Genomic DNA, 20,386 nt, shown 5'->3' with positions numbered 1-20,386 from the left:
AGGAAGTGCTGCAGCACTATCAGATACAGCTTCCGATTGCCGTGAAAAGCTCAGGCCCCCGCCCCGCCCCACGGGACCGGGCAGTTGTGCGCATGCGCGGGACCGGGGCGGTAATGCGCATGCGCGGGCGATCCGAAGAGATTAAAGGTCCGGAGTTTTGCATAAAGACGGGGAGCACTTTCGTATGTAGCCGCCACTTCACACCGGAGGATTTTGTTAGCGGATCCACCACCAGCCGCCTTAGAAGTGGAGCTGTTCCTTCCCTGTTTGCCTGGAATAACTTCACTGCACCGGCAATGAGAGAGTCTGCTTTCGAGAGGGCTAAGAAACGGCAGCTTGTCCTCTCAGAAACTAGCCAGGCTGAAGATGCTACTGCGGACCATGACTACACGGCACATCCACCCGCATGTATAAGATAGTATATTGTATATCTTTTCCATGTAAGAGAATTTCAGTAAAATATAACCGTTGCTATAATAATATTATTATTATTATGATCACATAATAATGAAATTATGAGATTATGTGGTTATGTATTTTGTGGAGAGATTAAGTCAATGGCTGTAAACATACATGCTTCGACTCACAACATGTATTGATCTTCACAGAAGTAATGTTTCAAATATATAATTAAAACTTATTGCTAAGCGTATGTTTTTCTATTTTATTTTGTGGTTTTACAGGTGCACATGATGAAGCTATGGATTATATCAAGGAGTTGGAGGCCAGACTTCAAAAAGTGGATTTGTCTGCCACACTTTTTAGCCGCTACTGTGCCTCTCATGTCCAGATCTAAATGTGTGTTCCGGATCTTCTGGGAGTCCATTGCTCCCTCTGCATCACGCCTGGTGTACTGGACCAGAGCACAGAAACTTGGAGAGGAAGCATGTGCTGAAGCCAGCCCTGCCCGCTGCATGCCTCTGATTGATGAGTTCCTGATGTTCTCATTCAGGGTAGCAGTGGGCATGAAGGAGCAGCTCATTGCTGACATGTTTCAAGTCAGCATAGCTACTGTCAGCCGAGTGACCATCAGCTGGGCCAACTACCTCTTCATTGTGTTCTCTTCCATCAACTTGTGGATTAGTCGTGAGAAGGTAAAAGCCAGTATGCCTCAGAAATTTCTGAAGTTCTCTCCAAATGTCCGTGTCATGTTGGACTGCACAGAAGTTGCTCTGGAAACGCCATCATCCCTCACCTTACAGTCTGAAACGTTCTCTGCCTACAAGAACCACACCACTCTGAAAGGGCTGATTGGAGTTGCTCCCTGTGGGTTGATGACATTTATTTCAGCGTTGTACACAGGCTGCATCTCCGACAAAGAAATAACGAAGGTCAGTGGAATCCTTCCTCTGCTTGAACTGGGAGATGAAGTCATGGCAGATAAAGACTTCCTCATTCAAAACCTCCTTCATGAAGTTGGAGCCAAACTCATCATTCCAACATTTAGGCATCCTGGTCAGTTCAGCAAGAAAGAGACAGAGGAGACCCAGACCATTGCTCGGCTGCGGATAATTGTAGAGCGAGCAATCGCTAGAGCAAAGTGCTACCACATCTGGGATTCCCCGGTGCCTCTTACTTTAATAGGAACTGTCAATCAAATCTGGCACAACTGTTGTGTTTTGGCAAATTATCAAAGCCCATTTTATGTTGCATACTAAATTATGTCTGTATGTTAATTTTTTAATGCTATGTAAAAAGTTAAATGTCTAGACTTTTGCAAAAAATATTCAATTACAACACACTTTGGCAGCATACTTGACTTTCTTTTTGTATTAAGTTGAATTGCAAGGAAAACAAATCAAGTACAATTTACAATATCTAGTAAATACAAAAAATCCATAACTATTTAATATTTTATTATTGTACACCATACATTGATTTAAAAAAATACTGAAGACAACCTCAAGGTGAAATTTTTAAAACATAAGTTTCAAGACAACTGCAGTTAAGAAAACAAATTTTTGTAAATTATTCAACTGCCTTTTAAAGACATTTGCACATCTCTGTATGTTTCATGAGTAACAACTATTTACAGTGATTCCCACAGCTTGAGATTGGATATTTGAAATGCAAAGGAACAAAAGGGTTACTTACACATTTTATAATTCTTATTGCATTGACATGAACACAACCTCAGACTCCACCAGCAGACCACGCTTCATGGCGGCAGTTTGTCTAGTGGAGCCCCGAATCATCCGAGATGCCAGTGCTGTGGCAGCAGACTCTCCTCTGCACTTCCTCTGCAAGCATCACGGAAACGGCTAGCAGTAAGTCTTGGTTGTCGAAGATGTACCCATGCAGGACATCTGGACTCCTCTCTTGTTCTGGCTTCTATTTCATAAGACATTTCCAGTGACACTTGCAGAATGAAGATGCATAAGTTGACCAAGTGTGGCACAATTACACACTTGTGGGCACATATTTGGAAGACTATGCAGCATCAAAGGAAGAGAAGGGAAGTCTGGAGCCATGTGGTGCAGAATGATGCTACCAGAGGACTGTTCAGGTGGGCACTGATAGACATTGGTGAGCCCTGTTGCACAGACCCAAATTTGGATGGAACCAGCTCCAAATGTGAAGACCATCTAGGACAAGAGCGATAAGTGGTTGGAACTTCAGCTGGCGTAGTTTTTCTCCTGATGCCAGAATGTCGGGATCTGGAAGTGGTCCTACAAATATCAGTGACATAATCATAATAAATTTTGACAAAGGAACATACGTGTAAAAACATAAACCAATGTTATACCTGTGTAAGCTCTGTAAAGTGTGGAGTGCAGATATCTTGTCCCCATAGTTTTGGGTTTCGCACCACCATGTTGCTGGCAGGTTCAGAATGTATACCCTTACAAGAAAGACACAGAAAGATATCAAAATAAAGAACAAATAAATGGATGAGTGAGCAGTTTGTTAGGACATAATGGGACTGATTTGGCACAGTTTAGATTTTTTACCCAACTTGCACATAAATTAATTGATAGCAGTTGAGCCTGTTTTTTTCCATTGCCTACAAAAAAGAAATATTCCAAACAAACTATGAGAGAATTATATTTGACACAATATTGAGATTACAACAAATTTTATATGGTGATTATATAATCACCATATAAAATCAAAGGAAATCACCTATATCAAAGGAACGTAAATGGCAGTGCCACACAATCAAGGAGGAATAAATTGTGTACATAATTATAGTACTGTTATTTTAAGACCATATGTGTATGACAGTATATGCAATGTATAATTTAGTATATCTAGTATATTTATATATCACATCCCATAGGACATAGTTCCACTCTTTTTTTCTTACCTGTGTTCTTGGTCTGTGCCATCTTTGTAAATCACTTGTGCAGGCCCAGTGCAGCAGGAACAGTTGCAGCTGGAGTTGGTAGTAGTGTGCAGTCTGCTAAAGAAGTGCAACTACATTATTGCAAAAACCAGTAATTCAGCCTTTTCTTTTCCAACACCCAGTGATATCTAAAACAGACAACTGTTTTAGTAACACATATATACATATAGCATGTTTAGCTTTGAACAATAGATTCTAGTTTGAAGCTTCAACAACAGCAGAAAAAACACAGACTGATTCAACCGCAACAAAAACAGAAAATAAATAGTTCCCTCTGAACAGGAAGATGTTAGAAAAAAGCTCTGAGTTGTCCAGAAGTCGTAGTGGAAGTTCTTCATCTGTCACATATGATCAGGAACTCGAACTACAGAACAAGAGCCAACCGGCTTTCTGACTGTTTCAAATCTGCAGCTTATGCCTTTCCTCATTTTTCTTCATGGATCTGAAGCATCTAGCTCTGACAACTACCTGTCCCTCGACAATATTGGACACTGCAGGCATGCAGGAGTAAAGCACAGTCTCAACATCAAGCGTCATCTAGTCTCTCATAACTAAGTCCTAGCATGCTGTTTTTCACAAACTGTACTGGCAAATACATTTCAGAACGTAATCAGAATATAATTGAAAAGTTTAAATTATGTTTGTCTCCAATATTCCACGTAATTTAGCAAACTAAGTTAAGCTTCATTACGATGTTTGTGTAGTTCATATATTGTAGCTAGCGGTTAGCTCGCTAAGCTACGTCTATTCTTACATTGATAGCGGTGGATATATTTTTCGTGGAAGAACTTGTATCCTTTCATACGTTTGTTGGTGGATGAATTAGCCGCTGAGATTTCCTCCGCATCAGCGAAAGAAAGGGCTGGCAAATTAAGTAAGGACGATGAAAAGTACCGGAGAAGGAGAGCCATTTTCAGAGTAGTTGAATTACAGTCACCAAAACAGGAAGTGCCGCAGCACTATCAGATACAACTTCCGATTGCCGTGAAAAAGGTCTATTGCAGATTTATAGCAGATCTTATGTTAAGTAACGCTAGTGATTTTGTGCAATGTAGCAAAACTAGTTCTACTGATATGCAATTTACAGAGATCTTAGACATAAAGCATGACTAATTTTATTCCCCTCATATTCGTTAAAAAACCAAAACTGCCAAACATGGAACACACAAAGAATATATGTTTAACGTAAAAGCACGAGATAAGTAGTGCAGTGAAAACATCTGAAAGTGTCCCTTATTTCCAGACGACACGTGAATGCAGCACTAGCGGGCACGCCTTTAAAAAAAAAAAAGAAAAACCGGAAGCTTATTCCTTGGAAGAAGAAAAAAGTTAGCTTGGTAGCTACTGGCGTCGACTAGCTTGTGTAAACTTTTCCCACACTTATTATTCTGAATATCGTAGCCATTCCAGGTCGCAGTTATGCCGGGACCATCCAACATTGTCGCCATGAAGAAAGTTGTTAAACAGTTGCGCTTTGAAGCGGGTATAAACAGAGTTAAGGTAAGTTTTATACATTTAGTCGCTCTTAGGGCGTGTGTCTGTCTCGGTCATTTCGGTGTTTCTGTAATGTTAACCGTTTTTGTCGAAGCGGTCCGGGTTGTGGCGAGGTTTCGTTTGGCTCTATTCGTTTGGGCATAAGCGGTTTATTACATTTTGAACGTGTTTGCTCCAGGTCTCGCAGGCCGCAGCGGACCTCCAGCAGTTTTGCCTCCAGAACGCCCAGCAGGACCCTCTGCTCACCGGCATGTCTTCCAGCAACAACCCGTTCAGACCGCAGAAAGTCTGCTCCTTCCTATAGTACTGACTCTGTGAGTACCAACATCAACTTTACCTGCTCAAGACTTTCAATGGACGCTTACAGGGCTTGGTTTTATGGCAGCCAGGTGTATTACTGTCAGTTTTGATTCAAGCAAAACTTCCTCTAAGCCTCTTTAAAGAGTAAAGGGATATTTTACACGTGTACAATTTGGCATCCTTCCTTTTTTTAATAAGCCACATAATTACTACTATTAAAAGTTTTTGTATTTACAAAAAGTCTTTCAAATTTTTCTATTTACTATTTTCATTTTATGTGCACTTTGGTTCAGCTTTAAGTGGCATAGACATAAAAAGGTTAAAATAAAAATGGTTTAAAATAAGTTTTTAGCAACTTTTACTATTTGTTAAACAGTTTTTACTCAAAGGTTGAATGAGTTTTCTGAAATGCCAAGCCATGTATTAATAAATTACCTTTTCAAATGAACTGCTTTTACCAAAATACTGGACCTGAAAAGTAGATAGGCCAAGACTATAAGTAAAATATGAAAACTAGAATTGTGTACAGGGATAAATAAAAAGGTAGTTTATTGGAGAATTTTAAAACAAAAATGCCAAAATGTGTGATGGTGTTCCATTTAATTAGCTTATAGAAGGGTTAATCCATTTGAAGTTCATCCCAGTAAAATTTCGAGTGTTTGCCATGTATCGTATGTTTTACTAATATGATGTTTTCTCCAGGTTTTGGATTACATGCCTCATTGAGGTGAGCTGCAGAATCCTGCTAAATGGACTGGAATCGTCTCAGGAGTCTTTGGGAATTTGGGCCAGGAATTTTAACTTGAGCCTTTTTAAACTTTAACCCGCCTTTTAAAAAAAATTACACATTTTTCTTCTTGGGTGCATTTGAAATGCCTCAGCCTTCCTGCATAGAACTAACACATGTGCCTTCTGAAATGTAAATGTTTCTTGCCTCAATAAAACTGAATTATTTCCGCATTGTAGACGTCCAGCTTCATGCTCTTTTTCTCATCAACTTGACTTTTATCCAACTCAAAAATAAAAAACTGCAGCAATATGAACCTAACCAATTTTCTGGAATAGTCCGCTGTCACAAAGTTTTCATTCTTCACTTGGAGCTTGAACCTGTCGTCTGATGTCGTCATTTATCAGACTTGGAAGAAAAATACTTCTTTAGAAATGCAAGTCCTGGTGAGATGTTATCGCTCTCCGTCAGTTACACTGACTGAGACACTGCATGAATCCTCAAGGTGAAGATTCGTCATGCTCAGACTTGTGTTAGTAACTTCCTTTAAAGTGTCCCAATTCATTGTGACTCAATCTATATTCTTTAGTTTGATCTGCGTTTCCATCTACATGCTTGCTGCATTTTCTACTTGCCTTTAATACAGTCATGCTGACAAATGTCTAATACTATTGAAGCCTCCCCCTTTTTCCCTGCAATATTTCAAAGTAACTTTCAATTTTAGCTTTGCTAAGTTTTAGTATCACTTTGTTGAATGGTCTTTTTTTTTTTTGTTGTTGTAACAATTTAGCACATAAAAACAAAATTTTCTTCAACTTGATGCATTAAAATCCATGTAGAAAACATTGGATTTTTGCCCTACTAGTATTTTGTTTAGAATATAAAATCAATTTAATAGTTTTATTACACTAATTTTATCTCTGAAAGACAGAAAAGATCTGTTTCTGGTACATTGAAGCACACCTGTAATAAATAATTTAAAGGATAAAACTAATTGAACTGGCTAAAAAAAAAGATCCACACAGTTTAGTAGTTAAAGGAGTAAGATATCTTTCATAAATTCAACCTTAGCAAGTACAAACTTGAAATTATTCCATACCTGAACAATGAAAACCACAATAACTGAGTATACAGGAGGAGAAAAGCATGACAGGTTTGGGAATTGTCAGCAGTAATGAAGTTGTCAAGCTAAAAAAGACAAACATTGCAGAATCTAAGCTTTGACCTTTATCCACATACTCGAAACAAGACCCAACTAACCGAAATGATTTTCCTCAGTTTGGCGGAGGATGAGTATATTGAAAATGTTGAGCCTTATATTAGCCCATAGACCAAAACCTGGTTTTCCTGTGCTCTGACCCAGAGCACCATAACCGATTCTATTCATTTACAGTCCTGTTACAATGCCTATTTCTGAGGATAAGTTCCAATAAAATATAACTTGTATTTTTCACATAGTTAAACTTGAAAATGTGTCAATCTTGACCCAAACAAACATGAAGGTTAAAAAAGAAAGATGCACATTTTGTGTTGACTTTATCACTGAGAGGCAAGTCTCAAGAAATTAACATCTCTTGTACTTTCTCACATTAGCTCATCTCTGCAGTCTGAAACTCATCTTCATATATAACTGTATACATGAACAACATAGCATCACCTCATCTCTAAAAGCTGCATCAGGATCTTTGTACAGCTAACAGGTTTCTTTCAAAAAGAAACTGAAGCAAATTTGTGTAAGTCCATAAATATTTGCGGGACATTAGGTCGGGATCTTTTCTGACCAATAAAAGTCCAACTCAAAGCTGGAACTTCCGTCTGCAGGCATCCATCTCGTGGCGCTGAAAGATGAAAATATTTTTGTGTCACAGTAAGGAAGAAAACCACTGATGTGTTCTCCAGGCAGCATCTCATTAAAATACTACAATAGATTGTAATAACAGATGAGCAGATTTAAACAAGCAAATCCAGTTGATATGAAAAAGTCAATTAAAGTTCCTTTTTTATTAAACCGACTCACCTTCAGCACCCATTCGTACTCTCCATACTTGGAGTCAAACGTGCCCTTCTGCAGAGATCGGAGTTTTAGAGTGAAGCGAGGTCCCAGCTCCTGAATACCAACTTTCTTCTCGTTCTTGAAGATATACCTTACAGAAATACCATAATTAGTTTATTTGACCTCATTTGAAATAAATTAAGCCATTTGACCATGACTCCATATTTTTTTTAAATTTATGGTCATTTTACTTATTGCTAGATAAAATAATCACACACACTATGACAGGTTGAAAACTCCAGCACTGGAAAGTCATGAAAAGAGAGACAACCTGACGCGTGTAAAGACTTTCCTTAAGGACCTTCACCTACATCTAAAAAAAGAAAGACCTTGTGAAGATGCAGGTCAGAGAATGTCACCATCCACAGTGAAACATGTCGTGTATCGACATGAGCTACAGGTCCACTCTGTACTCCAAAAGCAGATTAAATAATGACTATCACTAACTTCTGGGGAAAAAAAAAAGGGGCCGCCTGCCAGCCTGAGAACACCATCCCAACTTTGAAATGGATGGGTGGCTGCATCATTGTGTGTGGATATTTTTCAGCAGGAAGGTCTGGTGTAATTCACAAAATTAATATAAAAAATAAAACATAATGCAGAAAAGCATGATCTGAAGACCGGCAGTCAGTGAGGTACAGTCTAGAAGCAAGGAAGGAAACAAAATATTTGCCCAAATCACGTGGTTTGAAATGCTAAGAAAGCTTAAAATAATGTATTATTAATAATTCTTGAATTTATCAAGCATAATTATAATTTAATAACTATGTCATCCTAAGTGACATACAGAAAAATCTCTATGAACTATCTACATCTAAGATTTTGTGTTACTTATATCCACATAAAGGAAAAAAAGCAGCATTCCAGTAAATGTAAGGATGTCTTCCTGATCAAGCTTGAACATTTACCTGTGGAATCTGAAAAAGATGAAGTCTCTCTGGTTGTGAAAGGTGGCGACCTGTCGACCCACAAACTGAGGGTTCTGTGGGAACAGAGCGGCGAACAGACGACCAATGCTGTGTCCGAGGCGGGTGGTGAAGTTGTTGAGAATCACCTCTGGATAGTGTTCGGTTGGCTCTTTACCTCGTCTCTAAAAACAGGAAAAAGGAGAGCAGTGCATCAGTATGAGAGCTGAGGTTTGTCTTCAACTACTAGAAGAAATGGTATTTAACTAGGAAAAGAGCAAACAAGCATAAGAACACAGGGTTTGTACACATTTTTATGTGAAATTTTTAGAGTTTTTAACCCTTTTCATTCAATTATTAAAACCCAATTGGAAAAGTTCACATGGAATTTATCTTACGCCTGATTGACGGATTGACTCACTGACCAACTTATTGCATTAGATGCAATAAAAAGTTAATGGATCAACAGCAGATTTAATCAGTCGGACAGATAAAAACTATTAAAATCAAATACTGTTCCACATTTATCCAGGCATGGAAACTACTTGAATGAAATTCTAGCTTATTTTTAAACTGTGTAGGAAACACAACGCCGGTTTTGGAAGATGAGAACTCAAGATTTGTATCCCCAAAAGGCATTAATATTAAGGATATATTTATTTGACTCGCCTTTATTTCTTTTCTTAGTCGAACACTGCTGACTTTGAAGTGTGCAGTTGGCCCGTCAGGAAGGTGACAGAGAACCAAACCGTCTGAAAATAACTGTTAAGGATCCAGATTAGACAAAATAGAAAGTATATTAAAAAAACAACAACAACAAAAAAAACTTTATACCACTCAGCTTTGGTTTCTTGCAATCGCAGAACCCAGATGGTAAGTAAAACAACATTTCTATAAATATTCATTCTAGTATATTCTTAGAGCTTGGACTCTGTAGACATATCATGTGATGAGGATGAATTTACAACATTTTGTGAAGCCAGAAGAGTAACAGTCAAAATAATGATTCAAGTGGGAACAAAAACTGAATGTATCTAAACAAATTTCCCGGTGTCATTATCCCTCTGATGACATGAGGAAGTCAGGATACTGGGCACGAGGCGATCCTGGTTGATGACCATCATGTATGTGAAGTCCCTGGCAACACACTGGGAATGATCCTCTTCAGGGCGAGGCCTCTTCTGTAGTAAACATGGGCGTTTGGGATGACACTGGCCAGCTGCTCACAAAACCTCACTGTTCTCTGCAAGACACAAATGACACAGTTAACAAGGTTGACGTCCACGACTCTAACATTTCAGTTAAACAATCTAGATTTCAATGTAATTTCTATTTTTAACCAAAAGGGTTACATTTTACTCAAATAAAATACTACTTCACAATGCAACCTTACAGATGACATGACATCACATATATAGTTTCTTTTTTAAAATAGCTCTGAATTAAAAATTGCAGATAATCCCAAAACTCACCCCTCTGGGTCTGTCTGATGTAGTGATGAGCACTTTGGGGTTTGTCAACCCGTTGAAATATGCTGAAAATTCATCAGTTCCCTCATCAAAAGCAACCTGGTGATGAGCAAAATGAACAAAACAACGAATGTTCGTTAAAAGAAACACTCACACACGTAGAAAGACCAAAACAACAAAATCCAAACCTCTTCGTCTTCTGGATCAACTGTTGTCTCATCAAACACTCTCTGGTTTTCTATCGTTTTGGGGACCTCCTTTGGTGGCGCCTGAGTTGTAAACAGATCAACATGGAGTGAATGACTGGTATGGAAAAATAAATAAGAATGCACTTACCTGGATTATAATTAAGAAATAATAGTAAACACTCACCTTGTCCCCTAATGCTTCTCTTTCTTTCCTCCTTTTCTTCTTCAATTGAAGTTTTTGCTAAAAGTCAGAAATACACATGCTGTTTTGAACACTCCATTTTAACAGCTGAATGCGTCAACAGTATGATCTGCTCAGGGTGACTTATAAAAGAAACATGAACTCTTCTGTAGAATGGGTTTACCTTCCTCTTCTCCTGCTTGAACTTCATGAACATGACGTGTCTCCGCTGTTTGTTCTTGATCTCGGAGACGCTGAATGCCGGGGGAAACGCGGTCTCGGTCGGATGGGCCTGGTTCTCCGCGGCGCTGCTCTCTTCCTTCACCTCCACGTTTTTAACCTTCGCCTTTGCTTTCATTGGCTTCTTCTTCTTCTTGCTCTTGCTGCCCTGGTCCGTGGGAACTTCGGTAATATCCATCTTTCGTATGTAAGCGGTCTGTTTTGAGTCGCTGCTTCACGTGTTTACAGGCAGTCTGTTCTACTGCGTTCACTTCCTCGAACGAGAGGTGAACGGATTCAACTTCAGCAATGAAAGAGGGGGACCTCTAGTGGCGAGGAGGTGTAATGACTTTCTCACTCGTCCCTATTGAGAAGATTATAAACAATCCAAAACGGCCACATTTCACTGACGCGCATTTGATTTGCGCATTTGTGATAATTCTGAGTTAGTTTGAGGCATGATGATGAAATCAAAAAGTCACATATTTGAATGTTAAATTTATAACTTTGACTTTTAATGTCACAATTCAGACATTCAAAATTATATACTGAGTTCCAAAATTATTGTCAGTTTTCAAGCCATAATTTTGACATGGAAATTTAGATCAATCAATAAAAACTCTTAATTCAAATATTTAAAGTACACATACATTACAGAAAATAAATCTTATTAAACAGTATTTGAATGAGATACATTACATGTGATTAATTTTTTTTGCCGTTTAAGTAGCAGGATGAAGTATCAGTGGTCCTCCCTTTCATCTCCAGTTTGTCTATAGATTATAACATACTGTATAAATATATTATTGCTTTTTGTACACTAGAAAAAGACAAAACCATGATATCCATATAAATATATTAATAAATCTTAAATTCTTAAGTACCCTGTCATTATCCCCAAATTATATTTAGTAAAATCCATGTCTTTCTTCAGGCTCCCATTAATACCATTTCAGATTCTGGTAGACATGATAATTGAAATACAAAAAAGTCATCCTTGCAAAAATTTTAGTCTAAGCGATTTCTAAGTGATTTCATGCATACATATATATCTCTATTAAATACACGTCACTTGCTTGGAGTATTTGATAAAAGAAAATCCCCTGGTGTAACAAAAAATGATTGATTTTTATGACTGTAAGCCTTTACAGTTCTCTCTTGTCAGCCTTAGGTTGAAACTTTTTACACGGTTCATGGTCTAAGATCAGTGACCTGAAAGCTTGTCCCACTCGTGTGTCTTCAGTACAGATCGCTCCTCCTCCTCTGCTCATCTGACTGACCTCCCTGTTCATATCCGAGATGCAGGTCCAGCCACCGTCTGAAGTCACACTCCACTTAGAGTGATCCACGGTGTCACTGACAACCTTCCCCTTCTGCAGCTGCACTTCCTTTACGTTGAAGACATGATGATTGAGCCTTGAGCTGCAGTTAGAGGATAGAGGTTTACTCAGCTTCCCCCAGCTCTTCACAAAAAGGTCGTCGGGCATTTCGTTCACGATGAGACCAGAGTAGAGGTCTGGGATGTAACAGGACAGAGATCATTATCAGTTTTAAGACAACAAACTTCAGAAGTTTTCTTCATTTAAAAAAAAAAAAAAAAACATTTTGTGGATCAGTGCCAAAACTCACCATCTTTAAATCGTGTGTATTTTGCAAAGCTAGTGAAAGTCCTCCCTGCTGCTGATGTCAGCCTCTCCACACTAAACCAGGGCTTTCGTTTTGGGTAGCAGCTTCTCTGTGCAACACAACGCAGCTCCTCATGAAAAGTTGTTGGCATTTCAGAGTCAAATGGATAGGCATGGATGTACATGAGCTGCAGCCCTGAGGATTTAAATGGCATAATTTAAAAGAGTTTAATACTTTTTTTTAAAATCTAGTGTGCAACTCCAGGAAGCTTCTCCAGTAACTTACCTATTTCTTTAAACTGCCGGTAGGGGAAAGTAACACAAAGAAATGTTTGAGCATTTGCTTTTCCACTGCCTGGCCAGAACTCTGCACTGCGATATGTTGGAAATTTGGGTGTGCTGTGTGAAAGCCAAAGTCCAAAGTTGCGATCCAACATCACAATCCCTGAAAGAAATAAAATAAATGTGCAAACGAGTTAATTGGACAGCCTACCTGAACTTTGTGTGCAATTTGGTTGAAAAGTATTGGGCCCACCTTTACTGTGACCGAATGATGAAGGAGCAGAGTATGGGTTTGGAGGCTGATCATTGTAGAGCATGTATCCAAACCCTTCAGTCTGACCATTAAAAAAGAATAGAGAAATAAAACAATGTCCTTTAAAAAAGTTTTTTTTTGATGATGATGAAATCTCACCTTTTTGGTGTAGAAGTCAAGAAGAGGTTTCAGTGTTTGTGCTAGAAAGCCAGTTTTACTGTTGATTTTCTCCTTGCTGAGTTTCCACCCACCGGTGCTCTCATCCATGTACAAATACGACAGTCCACCATCTTTCATATTAGGCAGTTTATACACAATATACCTAATGGTGAAGATGTGAGTAGTTAATTCAGTTTAAGCTCACCAGAGGTAAGAATATTGTCAGAAATCTTCACTGACCAGTCAACATCCTCTCCTCTGTCGTTCCTGCACTTCACGTCTGAATAACACGCTTTATAAAGAAGTCCAATACTGAGGAGGAATCTGATTAGAGTCTGAAACAATTAAAACAAACATAAATACAAAAAGGAAATACTTGGGCTTGATTACATAAACTCAGGGTTAGTTGTGGTGATTAAGCTGCTTACTAAGCCTTAACATAAAGAGATTTTGTTGTTGTTTAGAAGACACCACAACGTTTGAGACAGACATTGGATCAAACTTATAGTCAAGATTTTGTACACATATTATGTGGAATCTTAGCATCGCAACCCTGACATTTTAACATTTAATCATTAGTCAAATGCACTATTTTGACTGATATGATGAAATAGTATTTTAGCGCCAGCAAGATGATTCATAAGAGAGATTAACTGGAAACTCGGCTTGAAGTAGACGATAAGCTGAAAAACCGATGCAGGGCGTTTTGCATAAATACTGCAGTGCAACTGCTGGATAATAACTAAGGCTTCAACCATATCATGTTAGAAGTCAAACTTTTCAGTTATTTCTTTGTTTATATGTTATCTTAAGGAGTTATGGAGCAGCCTTCTGAAAATATGCAAGATTGTTGTGCTCATTACCTTTGTTATCTATATCTGGGTTTCATATATTTGAAGCATGTTCTGGTTTTCTATAAAATGCATTTCCTGGACGAATAAAAATGAGTGATGCAACACAACTGCCTCCCTTCACAAGAACAAGTCAAACCCACAGTGGAATTCTACTCAGAATATCAATATATATAGATATTATGCTCCTTTCACTTTGTGAGCTCTCATTCATTCACCAAACTTGCAAACAGTCCAATAATATTAAGGAAATTGAGTTAAAACTATCCTTTATTTCAAAGGTCTTTTCTTTATCTTAAATAATAGCATGTACTCGACTTCAGACAACTAATTTATGTTATTATTCTCTTTAAAATATACAAACGTATCACTTACGGGTGCTGCCATCTTCACTCGCCTTTAAACTGGACTACAAACCTGTTTGAAAAAGCTGCTGTGTCACATGTCAGCGTGAAAAGGAAACTCACACCCACGTCTCGCATTCATCTTTCAGCTGCTTCCTTGTTGCTCAAACCAGAACAGCAACAGAAACATTGTTCCCTTTATGTTTTAACAGTCCGAGTTGCTCCACACCTGCTGACACTTCCATTGTGTTTCAACATATCAGAGCAAAAGTTGTTAGTGCATCTCACACTTAGCATCTTCTGAACATTCATACAGATTCACCATGTCGATAGAGAGCTGGAAAACAACATGACGGCACACAAACATGGATGTTTCTATTCACTGTCTACTAAACATGGTGCTCAACTGAAAAAAAATAAAAATTTTATCAGGATATGTGAATGGCTGTATCAAATACAAATTCATATAATAGCAGTTTGTTTCAGTTTTTCTCAAGCAATACATAATAAAACACAGATGCCTCCACTGTTTAACTGAATTCATGATCAGTGCAGAGAAGGGAGGTAATACACCTCGATGTTCAAAATAACATAATAACATGACGGCTTCACTATGTCTTACCACTAGGAGGCACTGTTTAACACAAATGAAATAGAAACAAATGTTGAAGGGGGACAGACTGGATTTAATTACATGATGCAATAAATTTCTCCACGCTGGTTTTTACGGTATTATAAAAATGTTATTTATTTTTGTTTTTTCAGACCTGTCGGCCCAGTTCCAGAGTGGTGGAGTTTCAATTTGTCCTTAAAAACAAACAAAAGACAAAACAAAAACGGCATCACACAAAAATAATCTGATTTGATACAGAAAAGTTGTTTCCAGAGGGTGGCATCATTTATAAAATAATTAAAATTTTCCTAACCATTCTGCTCCTTTGTAAAAAAAAAAAAAAAGTAATTGGACCCTAAACCTAATGACTGTTTGCGTTATGGCAGCAACATCTGCAATTGAGAATTTGTGAAAGCAAAACATTATTTGACAATACCACAAAAAAGAAAAAAAGAAAAAAATCAGATGAGGGCTTTCTGCAGTGCTTTGTGGTAAAAAAACAAACAAAAAACAAAAACAAAAAATAAAAACTAGAACTGGAACTGGAACTAAATATAGAAATCTTAGCAAAGAGTGATTGCATCAAATCATAGTGTTACCAAATCTCTACCACTATCATTTAAGGCTGCTGTACACATCTTAAATGCTCCAACAATCGTGCAGGCACTGCGAGTTTGTCACACTAACTTTATCAATTCAGGATCAAAATAATCTAGCAGGTAAAAGTTAAAAGAAATTTAGTTGATGCATATAAGACAGATTTTTAAAATCTAAAATGCTTAACTTCATGTTTAACTGTGTACATTGTAAATGGATTATGACTGAATAATCTTCAGCAATAATTCAGTCTTGTTTAGCAGCTAATGTACCAGCCCACTGACTTTCTGAAGGCCTTGTAAATCACAGGGTTGTAGGAGCAGATCAGCCCCCCACCACGTAACATCTGAGTCTTGACCCGGTTCAGATCCCCCAGGCAGACCACCTGGTCCTCATAAGCCTGGGACACACTCCACTTTGAGTGGTCATAGTGAGACTCGAACTGGACCGATGGCGGAAGCACAGTCCTCTTGATGTTCATGGTGTGCCTGGGCAGAGAGCAGTTGGAGGGCAGTGCTCGACCTTGGGTCTGCCAAGTCTGCACCAGAAGATCAGCGTCCAGGACCTGAGCCACCCAGCCAGTGTAGATATCTGAGGGATAGATGGAGAACTCAGGTCCATCAAGAATAAAAACATACCTTACAGAAGTATACACAGCTCAAAGAACATGCATTATCTGTTCATGGTATTTCAAAGCATCAAGAAACCAACTACTCTGGGCCTTCAAAGTAAGCAACTACATCTCTAAAAATCAAAGTCTAAAAACTTAGAACTTCTTACCATCCACAAAGTGCTCAGATTTTGCAAAGCTGACAAATTTGTCCCCACTGACAGAAAACAGAGCCTTCATTCCCTTGTTGGCGGTCAGTGGCGGTCTGGAGCCCTCACACAGCTGGAGGAGCTGCGGCAGGTCGGCCGAGAACGCAGCGGGAACAGAACAGTTGTAGAAACGTGGGTAAACATAGACGAGCTGCTGTGCTGCAGAAGAAAATAAAGGAAAAAGACACAGACATAACTAGGTGTGAACAATCTTTTTCACAACGTAAATAGCATTTGAAATATGGAAAGGCCTGATTTTTGTACCTTAACTCAAAAATGTACCCACACTGATTAAAATTCTAGGTTTTTGAGACTTGAAAATCTGGGAATTTAAAAAAATTTAGAATGTTAAATTTTTTCTTCAATGGGAAATATATCCTGTAAAATTCAGCTTGAAAACAACAAAGAAAAAACATATAAAAAAGAGAAAAGGTCCAATAACATGGTTGCATGCGTTTTTCTTCTTTTTTATTAAAAAAAAAAAGCAGTGTCAACATGCTTAATAATTTATGAAGCAGACTTACACACACACGCACAAATGTATGATCACAACACACACACACACACACACACACACACACCACAAACACACACACACACACACACACACACACACACACACACACACACACACACACACACACACACACACACACACACACACAATAAGCATTCAGGACTGGTTGCTTCATGACGCACTCACTAACTCACCTATACTGAGAAACTGTGAATACTGGTAGGTGACACACAGGGCAGTCTGGCCATTGTGTCTACCAGAGGAGGGGTACTGGTAGCCTCGCTCAGGGGATGAGGGGAAATGGGGAACGGTGTGGGACAGCCAGAAACCTTGAGAATGGTCAAAGAGCAGAACCCCTGCAGGATGCATGAAAGCACACACTTGAGCAGGCAAGAAAGCACGCCTATGCTCTCACACATGCAAACAGGCACGAAGACTGCAAAAAAACTTTCCACCAAAGTTTCGTCAGAGTGTTACGGAGGTCGGGGTAAACAGTAGCTATCAGGCTGTTGCTCTTTGGACATTTCCTCTCACTTTGATCTGCCTTCACTGCGAAATCACAACATTTTACTGCTGGTTTGGAGAACAAAGTTAACTATAAAGATGTAGATGTTTCTCTTTAACCTAAAATACTATGCATTGTTCCTACTAACTACTGCCGTTATGGTAGCAATGCCTTAAATGCTTTTCTTCTTCTTTTTTTTTTACTGTGCTAGCATTTACAAACCCCTCACAAAAGCAGAGACTCAAAACAAACATAAAGTTAATCAAACACTACAAGTTCCTTAATGTTACACATTTTACATTGCAGTCACAAAAGTTACGTTCTTTCACAGAAAAAAACAAACAAACATTGTTTCAGGACATGAAGGATATATTCAAAGATCCAAACCACTGTGAAATACTTTTATGGATAAAACAAGTACAACTGTAATTATTTCAGATTAACTGTACCTTTAGTGTGTCCATAAGAATGTATGTATTTCTGGTGTGGTGCACCGTCATTGTAGAGTGCATACACTGAGCTGTTTGACTGAAAGAGAAACTAGTTTACAGTGTTGTACGTACTGTGAATACGTATTTGGCAGCTTGTAAATTTTCATTTGTTTTCACTTGATGTGTTCACTTGACACAACATCAAAATGGCACAGAAACAGAAGGAAACAGGCAGCGAATACCCCTTTGCAGAATTTGAGGAGATAATAAAATTTTTTCAAACATTTGTCTCTGACATTGTATTTATTTAGGATGTTTTGAAAAATAATAATAAAAATGGACAATTGAAGGAGGAAACTTCCATTATTTATACATATTAGATATTTTGTTGATGGAACAACTTGTAACGCTTGTGTTCTTTTTGGAAAAGATTATCAATATGTATCCCTTTTTTATCATTATACAGCTGACGTGTCAAATTTATTTCACTTTGACAACCTGACCTACTGATCCAACGCTTTCAAACAAAGTTCCTAAAATATTGAAACTTTACTGTAACCAATGTCATTTTCTTTACAAATCTGTGAATTTTCTCTGCTGAATAAATATCTACACCTATATAATGAAATATATAAGCTTGCTTCCTGTTTGAACATTAGAAATTCTAGGGGTCTGCCTTAAACCTTAAGAGCATTCGCCAATGGACAATAGCAGCAGATCTCACCATGTAGACCTCTCCCTTGTACAGTTGATTCAGAGTGTTGGCCATGGCTCCTTGGGTTGTGTTAACCATAAATTTACTCCTCTGCCAGCTACCAGCTGCTGAGTCCAGGTACATGTACTCCACTCCACTGCCAACCTCCCCAATCCTGAACTTGGGCAGTTTGTAAATGACAAACCTGGAAAAAACAGATCGAAGCAGATTAGGAAAATATTGGGGATCATCTTATTCACCTTTTCGTTCCTCGGTGTCAGCGACCACCACACAACAAAAAGATGACAAAAAATGTGACATCGACTCACCAGTCAACAGCTTCGCCGGCTTCATTTCTGCAGGAAATGTCACTCCTGCCAACTGTGAAACACAACAATACGACAGTAAGGTGGAAACAGGGGACGAGTTGAGAGGCCATCCTGGGCAGACTAGCTGAAAATAACGCGGCTAAATGCGGATTTTAAAAAATGTCTGAAGCCTGTTTGGAGCCTGTGAGCTGTATGGCAGAGTTTTTGAAAGTAAAGAAAGCACAGCTGCAATGATATGCAAAAAAAGGAAGTCATAAGATGCGGTCACATGATAGGGGAAGATGAAAGTTCTGTATAAGGAAATAAATTGAATATTCATGTTTTCTGACATGGGTTTAGTACTTTTTTAGGGAGATCGACCAAGTAAAGCTTTTCTTTCTTCTTCTTTTCTTTTTTCTGTTTTTTTATTAAACTTCACTAGAGTTCGTTACATTCAAAGTGTTGCAGCAGTTCACACCTGATCATTTTTTATTTTTAGCAACCAGCATGCTGTTTAGTGAACTAGAGAATACTTGGTTAAAAAAAGACACCACTGTGTGCCTCAGTGAAAGCTGTTCACTTTCATTTCACTAACTGAGGCTGAGAAACAACAGTAGATCTTATTTGGGACTGAAAGTTTCTCTTTCAAACACAATTATCAAAAGTTCCAGTGTTTGATTTATAATTAGACAACTTACAATCAGTTCTGTAAGTAAATGTTAATTTTAGTAAGTGGGATATACTCTAACACAGTGCTAGTACATAAGATACAACTTGTGTGCTGTCCAGAGAAGCTATTGCTAATTTTCAAGTATAACCAACATAACAATATTTAAATTACCAACTCTCTGAAACTACATTAGCCTATGAAAAGGTAAATGTACATTGTCAATACAATACACTTAAAGCGGTAAACACAATTATACAGCCAACCAAGAAAAGAAACAGTAAAACATAATTTTCCAAACGGTAACTGTAAGACTATGCATTGCCTTTACATTGTATCTCATGTTAAAGCATAAAACATAACATTTTGGAAAAAACAAAACAAAACCCAATTTTCCATATCAAATGTGACCTGCCTCAGGAATCAAGGAACTAACAGGTGTTTGTACAGAAAAGTTTACACATTCATTGTATAATAATTTTTTTTAATCATTATTGTTTCAGAAAAAACTATATATTTTTGGCTCCACATCTAAAAAGATTAATCTTTTAACATTTTTTTAAGCAGCAATATTTAAGTCTTTTTCATAAGTAAAAATGCCATTACAAAGATCATTACCAACATGTGATGAAAGTAAGAGGCAATCACATATTCAGAGAAAATGGTACTAAAAAAAGGTCTTCATTTAGGAGTTAATGCACATCAATTAAAATCAATTTAATAACAATAATAAAAAAGTCAATAGACAACCACTATGAACAAACAATAGAGGTAATCTCCATCACACTGGAGTTACTGCCTCAGATTACCTCTTGCAATTAACACAGCATCAGAATACG

At 38.0% G+C, this 20,386-nt stretch overlaps 4 protein-coding genes across 4 annotated transcripts; 1 reads left to right on the top strand and 3 right to left on the bottom strand.

Annotated features, from left to right (window-relative positions):
• Positions 1–4,643: 4,643 nt before the first annotated feature.
• On the top strand, positions 4,644–6,105 carry LOC129375071 (guanine nucleotide-binding protein G(I)/G(S)/G(O) subunit gamma-5). The gene is made up of 3 exons (XM_055053896.1): positions 4,644–4,846; positions 5,019–5,154; positions 5,843–6,105. The coding sequence occupies exons 1-2, from the start codon at positions 4,766–4,768 to the stop codon at positions 5,142–5,144; spliced, it is 207 nt and encodes a 68-aa protein (XP_054909871.1). The 5' UTR covers positions 4,644–4,765; the 3' UTR covers positions 5,145–5,154; positions 5,843–6,105.
• Positions 6,106–6,892: 787 nt separating this feature from the next.
• rpf1 (ribosome production factor 1 homolog) lies at positions 6,893–11,160 on the bottom strand. Its single transcript, XM_055044042.1, is given in 10 exon segments — positions 6,893–7,705; positions 7,885–8,011; positions 8,829–9,010; positions 9,495–9,577; positions 9,916–9,975; positions 9,978–10,068; positions 10,298–10,393; positions 10,483–10,563; positions 10,667–10,723; positions 10,848–11,160. Coding segments are annotated over 10 exon segments (1,053 nt in total). The 5' UTR covers positions 11,082–11,160; the 3' UTR covers positions 6,893–7,663.
• A 283-nt stretch (positions 11,161–11,443) lies between these two features.
• LOC129371418 (deoxyribonuclease-2-alpha-like) lies at positions 11,444–14,501 on the bottom strand. Its single transcript, XM_055048004.1, has 7 exons — positions 14,428–14,501; positions 13,442–13,536; positions 13,202–13,364; positions 13,043–13,124; positions 12,794–12,952; positions 12,512–12,703; positions 11,444–12,398 (listed from the first exon to the last, which is right to left on the bottom strand). Exons 1-7 carry the CDS (start codon positions 14,437–14,439, stop codon positions 12,028–12,030), a joined length of 1,074 nt encoding a protein of 357 aa, XP_054903979.1. The 5' UTR covers positions 14,440–14,501; the 3' UTR covers positions 11,444–12,027.
• A 392-nt stretch (positions 14,502–14,893) lies between these two features.
• On the bottom strand, positions 14,894–19,094 carry dnase2b (deoxyribonuclease II beta). Its single transcript, XM_055048015.1, has 6 exons — positions 18,902–19,094; positions 18,603–18,777; positions 17,897–17,975; positions 17,137–17,298; positions 16,387–16,584; positions 14,894–16,197 (listed from the first exon to the last, which is right to left on the bottom strand). The coding sequence occupies exons 1-6, from the start codon at positions 19,009–19,011 to the stop codon at positions 15,863–15,865; spliced, it is 1,059 nt and encodes a 352-aa protein (XP_054903990.1). The 5' UTR covers positions 19,012–19,094; the 3' UTR covers positions 14,894–15,862.
• Positions 19,095–20,386: the final 1,292 nt, after the last annotated feature.

This window comes from Poeciliopsis prolifica, unplaced genomic scaffold (genome assembly GCF_027474105.1).
Source record: "Poeciliopsis prolifica strain line A6 unplaced genomic scaffold, Auburn_PproV2 SCAFFOLD002, whole genome shotgun sequence".
Classification (NCBI taxonomy): Eukaryota; Metazoa; Chordata; class Actinopteri; order Cyprinodontiformes; family Poeciliidae; genus Poeciliopsis; species Poeciliopsis prolifica.
Note: the sequence above shows the minus strand (reverse complement) of the source record. Positions and strands in the feature narration are given on the sequence as shown.